This window comes from Pelodiscus sinensis, chromosome 11, assembly GCF_052426305.1.
Source record: "Pelodiscus sinensis isolate ZL-2025 chromosome 11, ASM5242630v1, whole genome shotgun sequence".
NCBI classification, from domain to species: Eukaryota; Metazoa; Chordata; order Testudines; family Trionychidae; genus Pelodiscus; species Pelodiscus sinensis.
In genome coordinates this window covers 36,098,024-36,119,398 of record NC_143062.1, presented here as the reverse complement: position 1 = coordinate 36,119,398, position 21,375 = coordinate 36,098,024, and the positions used below count along the sequence as shown (strand labels likewise).

Genomic DNA, 21,375 nt, shown 5'->3' with positions numbered 1-21,375 from the left:
GCTATGAAATACTACAAAAGACAAGCATTAAAAAGTCTGAAGACATGCAAGATGCTTAGCTGCTCATGCTGTTACACTGCTCTGAAAACCATGCTATTTAAGCCCTTCAAATATACTGTCACGTAACTAATATAGTACTAATTGAATTCTGAATCTTGGGTGATCTAGCAGTGACATGGGGAATTAAACTGAAGGTTCTCCATAATTTAGAATATAAATTAGGGATGGTAAAATGCATTTCATTAAGTAAACATCTAACTGCTGAAAATTTCAGAAGTTACACAGGATGGAGGGGGGCAGGTGGTGCCCTGTGCATACTGACTCCCCAGCAGCAGTGTGAGGGGGCTGGCCGCAGCTCCCCGAGAGCCAGTGTGTGCCAGGAGCCAGCTTTTAGGATGGTTTCCCATGCATGATGGGAGTCTACTCTGACCATTAAGGTTAACCAATAAACCTGGGCTCATCGGTTAACCATGTATACGGTAAGGATGTAAACAAGTAGTGGAGTATACAATTAACCAATAAGGTTAGGCCTATTGGTTAATCTTCTTGACTACTCAGAAGTCTTCCCTCCCCCCCCCCCTTTGCTGCCTCTGTATCAGAAGCAGCAAGGTGGGAGAAAGCAGGAGTCAATGCTGTGGGGAGCTGACTTAAGTGCAGTTACTTGACTATTCAATTACCTGATAGCTAACATCTCTAGTATATGGTTACACTTTTACATCCCTATCATAAAAATGCTTCCTCTGGCCTGTACATAAAATGTTTCTAGTCATTGTATGACATGGTTATTCCATTTTGAACATGAAGGTGAAAAACTTGAAGGGAATCCTCAACAAAAATCCCACCTCCTTGCTAATATTTTCCTTTATCTCTCAGCTTACTGATTGAATGAGCTTGGCTTGCCGTTAGTGGACTGGTATGCTGAGCATTTATTTTAATGCCTCCTAAGAAGAATAGTGGTAGAAATGTAGCCCTGTTAGTCTGGTGCAGCTGAAACAAAAAACAGGACTGTGTAGCACTTTAAAGACTAACAAGATGGTTTAATAGGTGATGAGCTTTCGTGGGCCAGACCCACTTCCTTTTGATCTGAGGAAGTGGGTCTGGCCCACGAAAGCTCATCACCTATTAAACCATCTTTTTAGTCTTTAAAGTGCTACACGGTCCTGTTTTTTGTCCTAGGAAGAAAACATTTTTTGAAATGCGTTGATGCTACCTTACTTGATAGAAAAGCTTGTTTGCAGAGACTCAGCCCCAAATCAGTGAAGGGAAAGGCAAACTTTTCCTTGACAAAGATAGCAGTTCTTTGAAGGAAAGCAAGTATTTTTTGCTCCTGCATGAAATGCTTTGCATTTTTGTATAGCTCTTTTTATGCTAAGTTCCCTGGAGTTTCTTGACTGATGCAGAATCATTTCAAGTCTAGCCAGGCAGAGGTATAGAAGTAGACAACGTGGTAATAATTAGACCTGGAGGTTTTGAGAAGATGGAACTAATCTGAAGGTGAATACATTTTTTGATCATTGTTGTTAATGCTCCACTGCTTGAAAAGACTTTAGACTTTCCCTCCAGGATCTTCATTCCGTTTTGAACATTGAGTCCTTTTATCTATTATACTGCGTGTATATTTTAAGTTATGAAAAAATCACTGGCATGTTGCTTTGAGATCTTAGTTGATATCTGATTTGTCAACTTACTTTTTTCTCTTTGTTTTTAAAAGCATCTTTTTGCCTTAAAAAGATAAATTAAAGTTGTTCTTGCAATAATAGCTAGTGTGAATAAGTTCTAGCCTTGGGAGCTGAAGAGAGGGTGAAGGCGAACTGTTAAAAATTCACTAGGGAACTGTTAATTTTCCTTTCTTTTAGTAACTCTCCATAATAGTTCACTCGATTTTTATCAGGTAATGAGGAAACAGCTGTGTTAGCAATAGAATTGCTGAGTATTTCATACCCAACTTACGCCAGTATTTTCATCTTTTGTAGATTTCATGTTTGAAAGGCTTTTATGGGGTTTTTTAAGCGGGGAGGGATAGTATTTAGTTGAAGTAGGTTTTTTGGGAGTATCCATTGGTATATAAAGGATCTTTATAAAGCATTTTCTTTATGCCTCACCTCCATGAATTTATCTAGCTCTTCTTTGAACTCTGTTAAAGTCTTGGTCTTTGCAACATACTCTGGCAAGGAGTTCCACAGGTTGACTGTGTGCTGCATAAATAAATACTTATTTTTGTTTGTTTTTAAACCTGTTACCTATTCATTTCATTTGGTGATCCCTAGTTCTTATGTTATGGGAACAAGTAAATACATTTTCCTTATTCACTTTCTCCCTACCAGTCGTGATTTAATAGATCTCTATCCTATCGCCCATTAGTCTCCTCTATTCTAAGCTGAAAAGTCCCAATCTTTTTAAACTCTCTTACCCCTAGGAATTGTTGTTGCCCTTTTCTGCACCTTTTCCCAAGATACCTTTTTTTGATATGAGGCGACCACATTTGTATGCAGTATGTCTTGCTGTGGTGCGGTGGTTGTGGCTTTCCAAGAAATGTACACGGACAGAAATGATACACATATATAAGTTTTATTTGTAGATGAGTGCATTCACTTTACAGGACCATTCCTGCCCTCTGTGATGGTAACACACCTTTCCATAAGTATGAGCAGGTTTGGGTATAGTGTGATATGCTAAGGAGGTGGTTCGTTATAATATATGTCCCATAATTAAGGTTGTTTGAGAATTAAGTTGGATGTGCCCCCCCAACTTTTTCCATGAAATATTTCAGTGAAATGCCAAAAATGAAAATCCACAGTATATATTCGAAGAAGTATTTTAATTTCTCAGGATGGTTTGGTTAAATGTGAACTGAGACACACACAACAAAAAGTTGGAAAAAAACAAGCCTTTTTGCATTTTTCACTTGATTGCCTCACTTTTCTTATATCTCATGCATAGAGTGCAAAAACACTCTAAGACCTCTCCTTAGGACACATCCTTCAAGGACTGAGTGGATAGGTTGTGATTAGGATCCAGGGATGTGCCTGGAGGACGGGAATTCCCCCAGTTACTGGTAGGGCACAGAATTGCTCTGGCTTCAGGACTGCAACAGAGGCACAGAAAGGGCCCTCCAAAAGCTGTCAATTTTATATTCGCACACACTCTTGGGGAAGATACAGAATTGGGACCAATTGACCCCTTATGCCCTTTTTTTATCTCACACAGACTTCTGGGAAATGAGCAGAAGAATTTGTGCTCTCTAGAGAGCACCCCTTCCAGAGAGTGAAATGGAACCCAACATTTTTTAATATTGTCAGCAGGTTTCCGTGAAACTCACTGCCCAGTTGTGTCTCTGATCCTCCTTGTGCTGGTCCACACAGAAGATGACAATCTAGTACTGCTATCAGTTACTCGGTTAGCTCAAACGGATGAGGTCTGCATCACGTGTTCTGCTGATGACCCATTTGTTTGGAATGGAGATGTCATATGATTGTTGGGTTTTGGTTTTTTTCATTTGCTTTTTCAGAATCTTTTTCAGAATCCTTTGTTTGTTTTTTAAAGAACCTTATTAAGGCTGAAAAGTCAAGCACTCAGAAGTTAGCAAATGCCAGAATTAAGGTTGCCTGTGCAATCTTACTGTGGCCCCTTTCTGGATATACATTGAGAGTCTTTAATGACATGGTGACATACTGTTTTCCAGGGGATCCCTGCTTGATTGTTACCCTTGCTGTTGGGGTAAACCATAAAGGAGGCTTATTTTCTGGAGGACCCTTTCCACAGTTGTTGCCGAATTAAGGAGGTGTGTACCTCTTGTGGTACCAGGAGATGGTGGGCCTATGCCTGCTCAGAACTCAAGTCCCTTTTTAACCAAAAGGTGTGGGTGATGAATCCAGGCCACAGATTATTCCAGGGGACAATCAGTGTAAAAAACAGGGACAGGAATGAAGGTCCCAAGGTGAATATCAAATAACCAGGAGGGAACATGGAGCAGAGAACCACTAGCTGTGTCCACTGTTCCTCAAAAGTGTCTAAGGAGAATCAGTGGGATACTGCCCAGAGGAATGCCAGTTAGAGATATGATGGAACAAGGGAATTGAAATAAGCCCCGTAGTCACCCCCAGAAGACCTCCCCCTCCCCCTATCCCAGTCAACTTTTTCCTCCGGATATCATAGGTGGACATCAGACCATTGACAAAAGGAGGTTGACAAAGAGGTCTTGCAACTTCGTGGGGTTAGGGATGAAGTTTGCCAGGATCAGGAGATGTGGAAAAAGTTTAGCCAGGACCTCAGTATGAGGTGCTGGAGGAAAGGCTGCAACCTGACGTGCTCTGTTGGATATGTGCCAGGGTCTCCTGGAAGGTATGATGTGGTGAATGAAGTAGAAGATGCCAGGAAGAGAAGGGACGTTCTCCTGGTTAAGACAGTTGAATACTGTCCTGGAGAACTGAATTCTACCCTTACTGCTAACAAACAACTGATATGCGATTCTAGTCAAGTTACTTAAACGAGTTGTTTCAGAAGTAGTTGCTAATTGTACAGGACTCATCTTTCTGGGTGTCTCGGGCTATGTCTAGACTACATTGATCTATTGGAAACAGGTATGCAAATTGCAGAGTGCAATTTGTGTACTTTTTTTCTGATAGTTTTTTTTTGGAAAAGGCTTTTCCAAAATTTGGCCCATCTATACTAGGCCAAACTTCAGAAAAGCCTCCTTTTTTCGGAAGAGCCCTTCTTCCTCATGGGAGGAGGAAGGCAGGGCTTCCAAAACAGCGCGTCTGCTCTTCGGGGGGAGGCGGGGAACGGAAGAGCAGATGCATTCCCTGGTCGCGGTATCCCAGAAAAACCCCATAGGGTAGACATAACCTCACTTGGATCTCTAGAGTTGGGGAACCATTTGTTCCTGTGGGTTTTTCCCTGACCCTTCTCCTGCTCTTAGGCCTGAGTTTGCACAAGTGCTGAACATTCACAAGTGCCCTGACATGAATGGAAGTTGTGCTCTGAATGTATAAAGTTGTATATAATGCTAAATACTGAAAAATCATGTCTTAGGCACTTCAGATTGGGCACCCAAATTTAGTGAATATTTTACCACCTTAATCGCTCTCTCTCTCCTGTCCACATGTGTAAGATGAAGGGAAGTAAGCAAACATTAGCACTCAAGTACAATAATAAACACCACCAAAAAGCCCAGGAGAGAATTAATTTCGTTTTCAGGGTGGGCAAAGGCTCCTGTGGAGGAGGGTGGGTGGAAATAGAATGTGGTCTTGTAATAAAAATTATTGTGATGCATATGAATAAAGGGGGAGAAGTGAATTAAGGTGCATAGGTGTTTTTAATTCTGGCAAGTCCTATCTTTTGAGTTGCTTGATTTTGCAACTTAATTATTCTTTTCATGTAATTTTGGTGTGTATTTATAGTCCTCACCAAGGCCAGCACAGTAGTATAGTGAGAGGAAGTCAATATTGGAAGCATCTGGAAATGATCATGGTATCTTTTGGGGACATTGCTAAACATGAGGTAAAGCATTACCAGAGAATGCAGCATTGCATAACTCTCTCATCCTTTGCCTCTGCAGTGTCAGTATCTGCTATGTAGGAATTTCTAGATATGGAGTCTTGGGAAAAGAGTAATCTTACTGCTTTAGCCTCTTAATTAGTGTCTCCCCTTCCACTGAATCAGTTAGAATCTTTGTTTTACTCATCAGCATAGGTTAGGTTATTTCACAGAATAATTTTTTTTTGGAATAACTTGAAGCAGGATAAAGATTTATCCAAGGGGGAAGAGGCTTTCTGTGGCAGCAGACGGGGAACTTCGGCTAAGGATTCTGTTTTGACGTCTGTCACTAACTTGAGCTATGTTTATAGCTGGAGGTGGGGTGTGATGCCTAGCTTGCTGAGACATACTTGTGTTAGCTTTGATGTGAACCTGCAGGCTAAAAATGGTGCTGCAGCCATGGCAGTATAGGTAGCAGCAGTGCGATGAGCCCTGTGTAAGTACCAAAGGCTTCAGGTGGGTTTGTACTTGGGGTGGCTTCCATGGTAACAGCACTGCCCATGCTACTATGGCTATCCTACTGTTTTTAGCATGCTAGCTCCGTGGAGTTTGGAATCGTACCCCTAACTCATAATCTAGACAGGGCCTCTTCATTTCTCAATAGTGAACTTTCAAAATGGATGTAATTGTCTACCTTTCAGGAGTGTTGAGGTTCTTAATTCATGTTTGGTGGGTGTTCTGAGATGTTTGTTCTACAAACACTTGTACAGGTCATTCCTCCCTTTGTCCGGCACCCTCGGGACATGAGTGGTCCCGAACTGCAGAATTGGCTGGACAAGCGGAGGTTAAGGCTCCCTACCCGGGTGTAGGGTTGTCCTCCCCGGCTGGGGCTGCGCTCCATACTGCCTGCCCCGCTGCCTCCAAACCATTCCCCTTCCCCCCCCCACACCAGCTCCAGACAGGGGCCACTCTGCTGCCTCCAGGCACCAGCCCAGGCTGCGCTCCCAGGTGCTGGCCCCATTGACTCCTGCCCTGGCTGGGGCTGTGCTCCCCACCGTGCTGCCCTACTGGGACTGTGCTCTCCACCAGCCCAGCCCAGCTCAGACTGCCCTTCTGAACTTGGCCATCTGGTGCTCTCTGGTCCAGCAATATCCATTGTTCAGACATTGCCAAACCAGAGAGTCCTGGATTTTAGAGGTTCTGTACTGTAATGGATTGCATTGGTTTGAATAATGTCACAATCGCAACTGCTCTTTTATACTGTTAGCTGTGACTCCTATACAGTCAGCACACAGATAAATATAAATTGAGCAGATTCATAGGCTCATAGAGTTTAGAGACCCATGGCCATAAAATCCATTAAGTTCGGGGTGTAATCCTTGGATAAAGTGCATCCATATTAGAATGATTTTGTATTTTATTGGTGGGTGGTAAATAAGGCTATATTTACCTCAAGCACTTGAGAATTAGATTTCACAAAGCAAATGTTCAAATAGGAGGGTCAAGTACTTGTGATGCTTGCATTAAAAATAGACAAAATCTGGGCAATTGATTTTGCATTATTTCCCCCTCCATTGTATCATGTGTTTTCTTTTTAGCAGTCAAGGTCAAACGTTTCTTTTTAAGAAAAGGAAAATGCTATTGAGGGATTTATTTTGCTGACATCCATTTTAAAGTTCAGCTTGACTTCAAAATTCAACATTTCTGGCTTCGTACATGCACTTTCTGTGACTAAAGACAGTGTGTGATTAATTCTGCTGTGCAGTGCTGTATGTTTAATTGCTGGCACTGTGAACTCATGGCTTAAGCAGAAATAGAAATACTTTATTACAGGTGTGTTGCTTACAGTGCATAGTTTTAGTGGAAAGTACCAGCTTACAATGGCTTTGACAGCAAAGAACAGAATTTAAATCTTTGTGAATCATTTTTATATAAATTAAAAGTGAAACTGGGAAAGAACCTCGCTTGGAAGCTTAGTGTGCACTGCATTTCTCACCTCAGTTATGCACCTGAAGGCTATTATGTGGCCCTATAAATTAATCTACTTAAGTCTTTTCTAATGTCCATATCAGCACTTTCATAGCTCCAAATTAGCTCAATATTTCTCGACTTCATTTCTTATTCTAATGAACCGCCATTTAGCAGCCTTCTATGTACCTTGTTCCAGCCTCATTCTGGAAATTGGATTCATTGTATGGCTTTCCACTTGTGCTGCTAGTTCTGAGTTTCTTGATGTTTCCTATTAATTTCATCCAGGTGTTGTCTCTGCAGCATCTAGAAAAGATCTCAAATTAAGTTAAATGAAAAATGACTAAATTTGCAGTTGGTTTATCTGTCCATTACCAGGGTATTAGATCATATATCCCATTAGGTTTCCCTGTGGAACTTGTAGTGTTACCCACCTCTGAGTCTATTCTGTATTCCGTTAACTACCTAGCATTCAAATTCCCTTACTTTTCTGTATGAATCCAGCGGGAGCCTTTATGTTCATTATGTAACTAGCAGCCTCAAATTTTATTTCCATATAATTGCCTAGGAGGTGCCTAGAACAGCAGTCTTTGCACTGGCTATTAAACTTTTGTTACTTTACTTAAGGCACTAAATGGGAACAGCTTAATTTAATTTTTGCATTGTCGGTTGCTAAGCAACCGACAAGAGAAAAATGTGTAGCTAATTTAGTTCTTTTACAGATCAGTTAGCGTCTTATTTATGTAGAAACTTATTTGTAACAAGGCTAATCGACTGTCATCCCCAGCCTTTGTGAGGCAGAATGTTTTCTAAACAGTGTCTAGAAAATTAATAAAAGATGATACTTCTCCTAAATGAGCCACAACTTTCTTGCCTTGATGCTCAGGTGTCAGTGATGGGTACACAAGAAATGTCCAAGACTGACATACATTTTTTTCATGCCATGGCTGAGACGACAAGGCAGGGGACCAAGTGTTCTTGACTGTACTAGGGCAAAGGGCAAGCCTCATCCTTCAGCCTGGCTGGTGCAGCCCCTGCCTGCAGCAGGGAGCTCCTCCAGCCCGGGCCTACCCTCAGTTAATTGGTTAAACAATATGTTTAACAGGTTAGCCAATTAAATGGGATTTTACATCCTTAGACTGTACTGCTGTCTTGCTATGTGACCTTGGAAATGCCACTTGACTTCTCTTTGCCTCAGTTGTTCCAGCTATACAGTATGGCTAATGAAATTTACTGTTAGAAAGCACTTTTTGATGCAAGAATTAAAAGCCCAATATTATTGGCAGAAAATGTTACAGTGAATGTTGATTCTGAAAACTAGGGTAAATCTTCTCTTCCTCTTTGCATGGGAAAAGCTTGAGAAATCTTACCTAGCTGAACCACTGACTGAAAATTCTCCTTTTCATGTGGTAGCATTTTTTACATAAACTAGTTAAACTACAGCTTTTTTCTGGTCTTGCTTTTTAAGTCTGGCCTCAACACTTAATTTTTTTCCTTTACCATTGATGGGGCATCATTATTGTCACCAAAAAAAAACCATCTCCCTCTGTGATCTAGAAATTTTCTTGGAATCTGTTTTGTAAACTTTGCCCTGTAGCTGAAATGTTTGGACAATATGAAAAGCAAAAGGGGAAAAAGTGGATAATTCAGAATGGCTCAAGCAGTCTTCTCTTTATTTCTTATTTTCTTTGTAGATTGCCTGTTTAAGCTATGCCCTATGAACCGATACTCTGCACAGAAGCAGTTCTGGAAAGCAGCAAAACCAGGAGCGAACAGCACTACAGATGCAGTGCTACTCAATAAGCTACATGTGAGTATTAACGTTGGTAGGCTGCAGTGAAGTCAATGGAACTATGGCAATTTACACCACCCGAGGGTCTGGCCCATTAAGTTGAATGGCTCTGCTCCTGGACGTTAGGGATGTGACAGTTTAACTGGTTAACCAGTAAGTCTCACCCTTAATGGGTGGGGCTTATTGGTTAAGGTTAATCCGTACAGGGAACTGAGATGTCATCCTGACCTGTCACAGACGGGGCTGCTCCAGCCTGGCTGATGTATCCCTTGCCTCTGGTAGCAGCTGCAGGCTGGGGCCTCGTACTGATTCATCTTAACCAAAAAGCCCCACCCATTAGAAGGGTGAGACTTACTGCTTACCCCTTACTGGATGGAGCATCTTCTGTCAGTGGTGGGGGTGGTAGGTATTGCTACAGAAGGTGAGTGAGATCCAGGCCTGTGTTGGTAGGCCATAGATTTCCTCTTCCATTTGTGTTGGCAAATTCAATCTTACTTTATTACCTGCAATGTCTACCCTTATTGAAATAAGCTTGCATGTGTATCCTGCAGTTAAAACCTGTTAGAAGAACAGTTCTAAGTTTCTCAGAAATGGCTTTGAGTAATTTAACTACTGTATGTTGACAGCATCCATTTTAGTGCTAAATAAACTATATTTACCTTAAAATTATATGGCTGGAGCACTTCACGATAAAATTACAAGTCCAAATATTTTTAGTCTATCAAAGCCACTGTTAAGCCGACAGCACTCTAAACTATAAAGCACCCCGTAGGAAAACATCAATTGCAGAAAGCCGTGTGGTTGCACAGAGGCCAAGTGTTTGCCTCTTTTTTTTTTTTTCTTCTTAAAGCCATGATTTTAACTTGATGCTTGCAAAGATGTTTGTAGAGTCAATACTTTACAAGTATTCTACCCCCACTTGCAAGCTAAATAAGCATAAGAGTAGAAGTCAGCTGTAAGGATAAAGTAACAAATGCTGCTGATTATTTTTGTAAAGCCCACAAAGTAAACCAACAAATGCTATGTCTTAAACTGTGGATAGTGTAAAGGGGAAGGAAGAGCCTTTGCTATGGTGCTAAGTAAGAATGGGCTGTCTTAATTTTTCTTCCTTTAATATAGTCAATTCAGATACTTAAAGCTTGATTCTACTCTTTTGAAAGAAGCCAAAGTCCTATTGTGGTCAGTGTCAATTCCTGTGTCAAGTAAACTGGGGTACTCTCTCTCCATGATTAATTACAGTGAAGAAACATTTACATAGAATTGTCAAATTTTACTATTACTGTGTAAATGAAGAATGAGGACTCAGTTTGCATCATCCTTATATGCTGGATAAAGTACAGGGTTGGTGCAAAATTGTCATCTTCTAAACCCATTCCACTTCACCAAAAGCCTATGGAGGGTAGAATTTAGTCCTGTGTGATTTGTAGTTCACAACTTAGTTTGCTCCCAGCTGTATGAAACGCATGGGCACTTGTGTCAATTTATGCATGGACTGATTAGTGGAAAAAATCCTATTGTGTTAATATGGTTTCATGGCAAAAAACAAACAAACCTGTGTTCAGCTGCTGCCTTCCATTTCCTGCTCTATTTTTTGATCAGTTCACGGTAATCTTTAATGAAATGTTAGTGATCCATGACCTGTTCTTAATCACTTCCCTTTTTTGGCTTGTATTTGTCTACTGTTGGAATTTATTATCAACTACTGTGGATCACCCAGTGCTGAGGTCAGGTTATTTTAAGTTAATGCCATTTAAGGGATTTAGAAATCTGGGACACTTGACTTTGACTGGTATCAAACATCAGTGCTATTAGAAAAGCTGACATCTAGTGGTCAGTAAATAAAATGTGTTCTTTCCAGTGTTTTGACATATCCAGTGTTGTCTGTTCAGTGTCAGATTTTGAAATATACTTGAACTTAACTTGTTTATTCGTTTGTACTTATACACAATGGATCCTTCATTAATGTAAATATAGGGACCAGTTCTGCACGGAGATGCATCTCTTCCACTTCTATTGATGATCTTGGGAATGGAGAGCTCTGAGGGCCTTGTGGAAATGGCTCCCAAGTAGGGATGTTAAATATCAGTTAATTGAGTAGTCAAGTAACCTCATGAGTTCTTATTGGCTAGTTGACTAGTCTGTAGTACTCAGGGGTGGGGCCAGCAGCCAGTGCACTCCGGCTCCACTTTCTTGGATTGCGAACTGGTTAAAAGACAGGAAACAAAGGGTAGGAATAAATGGTAAATTTTCAGATTGGAGAGGGGTAACTAGTGGTGTCCCCCAAGGGTCAGTTCTGGGACCAATCCTTTTCAACTTATTCATAAATGATCTGGAGAAAGGGGTAAGCAGTGAGGTAGTAAAGTTTGCGGATGATACCAAACTGTTTAGGATAGTCAAGACAGAAGCAGACTGTGAGGGACTCCAAGAAGATCTCACCAAACTGAGTGATTGGGCAACAAAATGGCAAATGAAATTTAATGTGGATAAGTGTAAAGTAATGCGCATCGGGAAAAATAACCCCAACTATACGTACAGTATGATGGGGGCTAATTTGGCTACGACAAATCAGGAAAGAGATCTTGGAGTTATCGTGGACAGTTCTCTGAAAACTTCCACGCAGTGTGCAGCGGCGGTCAAAAAGGCAAATAGGATGCTAGGAATTATTAGGAAAGGGATAGAAAATAAGACCCAGAATATCTTACTGCCCCTGTATAAAACTATGGTACGCCCACATCTTGAATACTGTGTACAGATGTGGTCTCCTCACCTCAAAAAAGATATTTTGGCCTTGGAAAGGGTTCAGAAAAGGGCAACTAAAATGATTAGGGGTTTGGAACGGGTCCCATATGAGGAGAGGCTAAAGAGACTGGGACTTTTCAGTTTAGAAAAGAGGAGACTGAGGGGGGATATGATGGAGGTCTATAAAATCATGAGTGGTGTGGAGAGGGCTGATAAAGAAAAGTTATTTATTAGTTCCCATAATAGAAGAACTAGAGGACACCAAATGAAATTAATGGGTAGCAGGTTTAAAACTAATAAAAGGAAGTTCTTCTTCACACGGCGTGTTGTAAACCTGTGGGACTCCTTACCAGAGGAGGCTGTGAAGGCTAGGACTATAATAGAGTTTAAAGAGAAGCTGGATAAATTCATGGAGGTTAGGTCCATAAAAGGCTATTAGCCAGGGGATAAAATGGTGTCCTTGGCCTCTGTTTGTCAGAAGCTGGAGAGGGATGGCAGGAGACAAATGGCTTGATCATTGTCTTCGGTCCACCCGCTCTGGGGCACCTGGTGCTGGCCACTGTCGGTAGACAGGATACTGGGCTAGATGGACCTTTGGTCTGACCCAGTACGGCCGTTCTTATGTCCTTATGTTCTGAGTCCCCTGTCACTCCGTGCTGCTGCTCCTGGATCCGCTCCCCTTGTGGACTGGCTGCCTGTCGCCCCATGCTGCTTCCTCTGATACAGATGCAGCAGTGCAGGGTGGCAGCAGCACTTGTCCAGGGGGGTAGGGAGGGGGAAAGTCTGAGCTCCCGGAACTGAGCCGGGAGCTCCTAATATACTTTAAATGCAAAGCTGCATCAGGGGTAGGTCCCAGACCTGTTGCACACCAGGACTGAGCCAGGTTGCTGGTCCAGTCTGCTAGAAAATTTACTGTGGGGTGGAATGTATGCAGTGTAGAACATTAACCTATAAGCTTTTGCTTATTGACTACACTATTACATCACTAGTTCAAAGTTAATATCAGCCTTCAAGAAACCGTCCCACTGTAGAATAATCTGAAATCTAGCAGTCCCAATGTTAGATCTTTAAGCATTTTAAATAGTCCTGAATTGTATTTGTACCGAAATGTGCAGCAACATTTGAGAAGCTTGTGAGTTGTCATACTTCGCATACCTTCCAAAAGAATTGACTTAAATACGTGGAATTACAAAGAAGCAAAACTTTCTACCAACACACAACTCATTATTGCTTTTTTGAGTTTTTTAGGGTGGTTGTAGAAGCTTTGAGAACTAAACTGAAGTGCAATGCCTAGTTTTAAAACCATGCTGTAACTTAAGAAATTGAGTGAAATCTGATTTAACATCTCATGGCTCCATTTCATTTTGACACGTTTCATCTCAAGTTTTTGTTCAGAAAGCTTAGTCAGTTTGAAGTAAAAATATCAACTCCTCCTTGTTCCTGCTTCATTTCAGTATAGTTCAAATGGTATACAGTCAGTCATTTTCCTTCCTGAAAATTGTCAAGGATGAAATCTGATCCTCCGCTTCCAATGCTTCAAATGGTTACATTTATTCCAACCGTATGAAGTTAAAACACTGCTGGCAATTGCTTACTGGAATAATATGTCCTATTGCCACAATTTCTTAATTTTCAGCATGCAGCAGATTTGGAGAAGAAACAGAATGAGACAGAAAACAGGAAATTGCTGGGAACGGTTATCCAGTATGGCAATGTTATCCAGGTATGTTGTGGCCCTGCTCATATGGTGCCCTTTGTAAGACGACATTTTGTAGAGTCTTAATTGAACCAGTTGTCTTGCATGCTATGATAGGATTATCTGGAAGCATAGTACTCTTGAGGAAAGAATTACATTTATGGTGCTGTGTGAGATGATAAAATGGAGGCATTTTTATCTTGCCATAAATGTTGCCTAAACAACACCATCAACTAGAATATCCTTCATTCTTTTGCCTGGTCTTGACCTGGCAATCTAGAAGATGGTAAACACACAGTAGTGTGCAATTCTATAGAACTTCTTCCATTGTATCTCTCAAATTCTGTACAGCACTATATAGTGAATCCAATGCAAAACAGAAGGACCAAAATAATCAGTCCACCAATGCAGTAATAGTCCACCCTGAGCAAGGGATTTGGTGCAGTAGATCTCAGGCAAGCCACGCCCGCTTGCTGAAGATTGATTGCCACCAAATGCAAGGAATAGTGACGAAAGTCACAAATACCAAGAACAAGATATTGGGGAAGTGTTGTAATAATAAGACATAATAATAATAATCCCAGACAAGCTTTGTCATGCGTTAAATGCAGCCAGTGAGGGACTTAGGGTGACCACTTATGGGGCATTCAACAGCTCAGGGTTATCTGGTCCCTTCTGAATACAGGGACTAAAAACAGACCCAGTTCATCTGAACACAACTGCCAGGTGGAGATGGAGAACTCGAAGCATTTGGACCTAAGATAGTTATAGGGCTTTCTATACAAATATTTTGGCTGCTGGTGTGATCAGAGGACCCAATTCAGAGTAAGATGGCAGAGAACAAAGGCAATAGGTTTCCTTTATTCCCTCTTAAAAGGAGAAGGCAAACAGTCCTTGTTCTGTAGCTGTTATGGCCTTGGGAACCATGTCAAGAAAATCCCGATTTAAGAATGCACTGCAATAATCTAGCCCAACTATAAAATGGAATGACAGAAGTCTGTAGCATGGTATTCATCTGAGAAAAGTATGTCAGTTTTTCAGGTGAACCAGAGATTGTAATAAGCATTTCTAACCAGTCAGTGCTCCATACTGGAAGCAGCTATGAATAGGGTATGAAGGATTCGATTTGTATCCTGTTGGCTTCATGATAAATGGACCAAAAAGTATTTTCATCAGTAATAGAGCTGTACTAGAAGGAAAGGATAAGTAAGGAAACTAGAGAACTTACATTAGATGGAAGGAGATTCACTTTGTATGCTTTGACTTAGTGATGTTGACAACTTTAACTGTTGTAAAGCTTTCATATTTTGAATGTTAATGCTGTCTATCGTTAAACAATTATTGTCTGGCCTGCCCCGTAGCTTCCCCACTGTGAAAATTTAAATAGATAAAAGTAGAAGAAAATGCTTACAAATCATTATTGATTTTTATTTTTAAATACATTTCCATAAACAACAGCAAATTCTGCCAAGCCTAATTGAGGGTTACCCTTGTTTTCTAAGGGTCTCCCCAATTTGGAGATGCCTTTTGTGAATAATGGGTCAACAGTCAGCAAAAGGCTTACAAGCATTCAAAGTCAAAAGCATTGTCTTGCTTTCATTAAGATTCAACCCTGCTATGTTTAATCCAAATCAGTTTGTGAGCTAGGTAATGGGACTCCTACAAGATGGCCCATATACATATCATGAGTACAGTGAGGATTTTTTATATATATATATGTCATGTTGTATTGAAACAAAAGGATAAAACGGCATCTCATGGGTACAGAAGAAATGTTCATAGCTAACATCATTAGTCTCCTATCTCTGAATGTGCACAGTCACTTGAGAGCAACCTAATCCACCTCCATGAGGAGAAAAAAATTGTCGCTGACATTTCATGGTCTTTAGTATCTGACTGCTGAAACATAGAATATAACTGGCAAGGGTAGTCCTCTGTTGTCTGTCATTAGTGCGATATGGACATTTACGCTAACAAAAGCTGCTTGGTGCTGTGAGCTAGTCTAAAACCTACTAAAAGATGTCAAAATGGCTTTGGATTTGTTAGGGCCAATGTAATATTCAATCTTACCACCTGAAGTTAATTCCCATGTATTATGATCAGACTATTGGACTACTATATAGTCTTTAGTCGGTGTCTATCAAAGGGAGCGTATGTCTGCTTTTACTGAAACTGTAATTTTTGTTCTAGCTGCTGCACTTAAAAAGTAACAAATACTTGACGGTAAATAAGAGGCTTCCAGCTCTGCTTGAGAAGAATGCTATGAGGGTGACTCTGGATGAAGCTGGAAATGAGGGTTCCTGGTTCTACATACAGCCTTTCTATAAATTGCGTTCCATAGGAGACAGTGTAAGTGAAGATGAACATCTGAAGAAGATGGATTATTTTGTGTAAAATAAGAACTTGTATCAGTAGTTTCCTTACTTTTGACTACAGGCAGTCCCCGGGTTACATGGATCCGACTTACATCGGATCCCTACTTACAAACGGGGCGAGGCAACCCCGCACTAGCTGCTTCCCCCCAGCAGACCAGGGAGACGCAAAGCTAGCGCACCCCCCCCCCCCAGCTGACCAGGGAGACGTGGAGCAGCTTTTCTCAGCAGACTCCTCAGCTTGAGAATAAAGGACTGAGGGAAGTGAGGTATGGGAGAATAAAACTGAGCTCTGGAGAAATGTTTGGCTAGAGTTTCCCCTACAATATGTACCAGTTCCGACTTACATACACATTCAACTTAAGAACAAACCTACAGTCCCTATCTTGTACGTAACCTGGGGACTGCCTGTAATTAAATGCACGCATTTTTATAATGTATAATATTAACGGCCACAGTCCTTTTCCTGTGCTAAGCGGTGTGGGAGGAGAATCACTATGGTAACTAGTGATTTGGAAACGAGAAACGATTAAGATTGGAAGGAATAAGGAATCTAAATGCAGTAGTGTTCTAAATCCCCACCGAGTTCAAAATGGCATGAAATGTTAAATCATTTGAGTAGCTTTAGAACAAATATAATTAGTATGCTGGTTCATGGCACTGTAGTTATGAGTTGTTCAGGTTCCATTATGACTTTCTGTATCCGGAATTTGATCAAAATTTAAGACTAAATGGTGCTTTGCTTGTGGGAGGTAAGGAAGGTTGGTTGGTTCTGAGTTAATACCCTAGTGTTTAATCTCTGGAGATCTCCATTCTGTTCTCAAGTTGGATGCAAGAGAATGAATGTGGCCGTCATTCCATAATCCCAGATAAATGATTTTCTACTTCACAAAGCCATGATGAACTTTGGCTCGATTAGTCAGCCTATATTTAAGAGAAGCCAAGACTTGAGCATGCTGTGGATTGCAGTCCAACCTGGGGCACCTAAACAGGGTCGAGTCCATGAAATAAAGCATAGCCATAGCCATGTATTCTAGACAGTTCGCTTCAGTATAGTTATCCCACCACTACACATAATGCAGCCTTAAATGAATGTCCTTGTTTTTATTTCATAATTACAGGAATTAGTATCTTGAAAATTAATGTAGTTTGTGCTGCGTTTAATTTAAAAAGAAGTAGCTTCATATAAACTCACTTTTCTGTGTTGAAGGGAATTAATTGAAGTCCCTCACTTAAGATTTTTTTGTGGATCTTTTTCCAGCTTTGAGTAAGATTGGGAGTGTGAAGGGGCACGTCCCCCTGTCCTGGGACCCCCTTCTTTTAGTCCTTGTCCCGGACCCTCTGACCGTGTTCCATCAGCGCGGCTGTGAACGCTTCTTCTTTTCACGATCTTCCGCTCGGGGGTTGAGGAGGACCTGGGCCCACCCTCTCTCCAGGCCCCAACCCAGGGCCCTAAGGTGGTGGTGGGGTGCTCCTTCCAGATGCCGCCTACCTGGCTGATGGGGCTAACCGCCTAAACGCATCAGCCTGCAATCGGATCTCTGTCCGCCCATCCTGGGCTACTTCCTCACCCCCGAGGGTCCTGGCTTTACCTTCAGCCTTCTGCTCCACTGCCCTCTGTCCCGGTGGTCCTACCTCAATCCCTGCCTCCCCCTCTGCTGTCCTCCATGCCTTCCCTTTTTACAGCCTCCGCTCCCCCTCCTGCGCCAGCATGTCGGGACCCACTCCCTGCCCCGCCCCCAATACCCTTGCCCGACCTCCCTCGCATTGCTGCAATGCCGGTGCAGGCACATCTGGCACCCAAGGCGCATGTGCAGCCCAGCTTCTGCTCCGGTTGCTGGCTTTTCCATCGCCACGGTTAGGGGCAGGAGCCACTTGCCCTGCTCCCAGCAGAGGTCTAGTGGCGGGGACACATTCCGTTCCATGGCCCCGTCACAGGGAGGCTTTGGATAAAGAAACTGTAGTGGAAAGAAAGTATAGGATTTACGGGAACTTCACCTCCATCATAAAGTGCACTTAGATGATCACATATCATAGACATTAGAACTGGAAGGGACCTTAAGAGACCATCAAGCCCAGTCCCCTGCATTCATGGCAGAACCAAACTCCTCTAGATCAGGGGTGGGCAATAATTTTGAATAGGGGCCACTGCAAGATTTTGGTAAGTGGTCAAGGACTGCACTTCTGTGGGGAGGGGGAGGTGCCCTGGGATGGCTGGTGGGGTGTAGAAGGGTGTTTGGGAAAGAGGCCTGGAGTGCAGAACAGAATGTGGGGTCTGAGAGGGAGTTTGAGTGGAGGAGGGGGGTTATGATGTGGGGTAGGAGCTTGGGGAGCAGTGTCCAGGAGGTGTTATGGGTATAGGAGAGGATTCTGACCTGGGGGAGGAGTGTAAGATGGGGTGCAAAGTCTGGGAGGGAGTTGTGACTTGGAGAGGGGTTACAGAGGGTTTGGGTGGTGGCCTGGGGCAGATAGTTGGTGTGGGGGAAGAAGGGGTGGGTTGCCAGAAGCAGGCTCTGGCTGAGAAGCACTTACCTATGTGGCTTCCAGACAGCAGCTCTGCAGGAACCCTGTCTGTGTTCTGGGTGGGCTGCTTCACATGGCTCTGCTCCAACACAGGTAGGGAGGGAGGGAGCGAGGGTAGAGTGAGGAGGCTTCCTTTGCTGGCCCTGCCTTCAGCAACATTTCTCAGCTCCTGTTGTCCAGAAACTAGCCAATGGGATCTGAAGGATGTTGGTAGGGAGCAGAGGCAGTACGCAAAGCTTTGTTCTCCCTGCCCAAACTGCATAGCAACTAGCAGCCTTCTGTTTAAAACGGCTGCGTATGCTCTTTAGTAAGCGTACTGGAGAGGCAGACGCAGGCCATATTCAGCTACTTGGCAGACGATCTCCCGCCCGCTAGTCGCCTCTTGGCCACCCCTGATCTAGATCATCCCTGACAGATGTCTGGCTAGCCCGTTCTTAAATGTCTCCAGTGACTTTTTCCCCAACCTCCCTAGGCAATTTAAATGTGCCTGGGGATTGGACTAACGTTAACTGAGAGTAAATATCAAGTTCTCATGGAGGAGGAGAATCTTTTCCATTACTCTTTTGGTTTTTGGAGTTAATTGCTAGATGTTAGACACTGAAGCTATGTCTAGACTACGTCTGCCGTGTCCAAAGACACATCTGCTCTTCCGTCGTCGTCTTTTTTTTTTTTTCTCTCAGAAGAGCAGTCCTGTTCTTTCAGAAGCCCTGTCTCCCTCCTCCCACAAGGAAGAAGGGGTCTTCTGAAAGAGGGTTTTTTTTTTTTTCTGAAAATTGGCCTAGTGTAGACAGGCCAAATTTCAGAAAAGCCTCTTCTGAAAAAACTTTACCTTTGTCGGAAAAAGGTACGCAAATTGCGGAGCCCCGTAATGTAGACATAGCCTGAGAGAACCATATAGACAAGAGAGAATTAGTCAGTAGTATTCCTTTATCTACAACTCAACCCAGTTGGGTAGCTGTCTTCAAGCCTTAAATAACTCTGAACATTGTAAACATCCTTTTTCTTCTGAAGTCAGGCTTTTATTAGGCTACAAGCGTCTTTTCTATTTACTTCACATGAAATAGCTCTAAATCGTAAGCAAGTGGCCTAATCTCCTTGCTTACACCCAGAAAAAGTTAACTCTGGAGACCATTTCTGAATGGAATCACATTGTACTTTCCTTCAGGTTGTCATTGGAGACAAGGTGGTCCTGAATCCGGTTAATGCGGGCCAGCCCCTTCATGCCAGTAGTCACCAACTAATTGATAATCCTGGGTGCAATGAGGTAAGTGTAAAATAAATCAATTGTAGCCTATTGGTGTAGTCATGGCACAGAAATTTGGTGTAAGTAGAGTTGGAAGGAACCTTTAGAGTCCTTGACGAAACTAAGGAGCCCAAGTATTCTGAAAACCAAGTTTTCACTGACCATGCGAGTGACCATATACTGTGTTGCTGTCCTGTCCTCTTGATGAAGTAACTGTACCACTAGCTGTATTATCTCCTTCCTTGTAAGTAAACAACTGGGCAGCAATTGGTGAGAGCAATTCTGTTAGATAAATAACAGGCTACAGAAGAAAGAAGTGAGCCTGACGCATTTTGCCCAACCGCTCAGGTATAAGAACAGGGAGAAATGTAAATTTAATCTTTCTATAAAATCTGCCAACCTTCTGACAGCTGGGCGAAGAACTAACTGGTCACGACGTTTCGATACCCGTTTAGTGGCAGTTGAGAGAATTTTAAAAACTTTTTTTGATTGAACTAAATCTGAAGCTTTGTGAAATGTTTGTGGTGGGGAAAAAACCCGGTTGTCCATTCTGAACATGATTTCAGATTGAATGACCTGGGTTCAAATCCCTGCTCAGAACAGAGATTCCACAGCCCCAGGAGTGCCCTAACCTCTAAGCCAGGATATTATGGGTCCGGTCAGGGGGTTTCTCAATCATACCTGACCAGGGAGAGTGGTTAAGGGACATGTTTGGAATACAGGAGACCAAAATTCAAGTCCTTGCTCCAGTAAAGACTGTCCTACATAGAGTTCAAAGGGGCAGATTCAGAAGCGTACCTGAGAACAGTATATAACCGTGGCCCCCAGCCTGTGCACACCCCCATGGAAGGGCATAGAGGGTCTTTGGGCCAGCCCCCAAAAGGGGGCAGCAAGGGAGCTCCCCAATGCCCAGCCCAAGCCAAAGTTCTGCCACCAGGTAGAGCCCCCGCTCTTCGCTCCTATGCAGGAGGGAGGTGGGGGCATGGACACATTCTATTTTGGTAAGGGGGAGTATGAGAGGAAAAGTTTGAGGACTGCTGGCATATAAGAGATTGATTGAAGCACTCAACCAGGAAGGGAGAGATTGAAGCTCAAATCTCTGCTCCAGAGTGAGGATTTGAACCTGCATCTCTTTAATCTGAAGTAAACGTCCTAAACACTAAGCTAAAGTTTTACAAGGGGGAGCCACATCCACTCCTCTATTTCTGTGAATCTAGCCTGATATTCTTTTTCTGGCCAAAATTATTTGGATAATTGGTGTCAGAATTGATTAATAGTTGGGCCAAACAAGACTGCCTTTTTTGGTGGCTAAAAGTGTGACCCAGTTCTGAGAAGTGTGACCCAGTTCTGTTCTTGACATAGCCAGGTGAAGTATCCACATAATGAATTGGGTACGAACGATAAATATCTCTACTGAGATTTACTATACAGTTGCGTGCAGGTCACAGGTGTTTGTTTTGTGTGGTTTTTTTTTTTTTTCCTGGACTAGTGTTTCGTTTCATGCAGTGATAAATGGGGGCTGCAATGCTCTGTTGAAATTCTCTTTCCACTTTTTTTTTTAAAGGCA

General features: G+C 42.5%; 1 protein-coding gene across 2 annotated transcripts in view; it reads left to right on the top strand.

The window, feature by feature from the left end:
- Window positions 1–21,375, top strand: part of ITPR1 (inositol 1,4,5-trisphosphate receptor type 1) — a 267,345-nt gene that overhangs the window by 66,500 nt on the left and 179,470 nt on the right. For both annotated transcript variants that reach the window (XM_089781233.1, XM_089781234.1), the window contains exons 4-7: window positions 9,138–9,253; window positions 13,611–13,697; window positions 15,861–16,019; window positions 19,731–19,829. In XM_089781233.1, coding sequence (XP_089637359.1) covers window positions 9,138–9,253; window positions 13,611–13,697; window positions 15,861–16,019; window positions 19,731–19,829 — 461 coding nt within the window. The remainder of the gene's footprint in view (window positions 1–9,137; window positions 9,254–13,610; window positions 13,698–15,860; window positions 16,020–19,730; window positions 19,830–21,375) is intronic.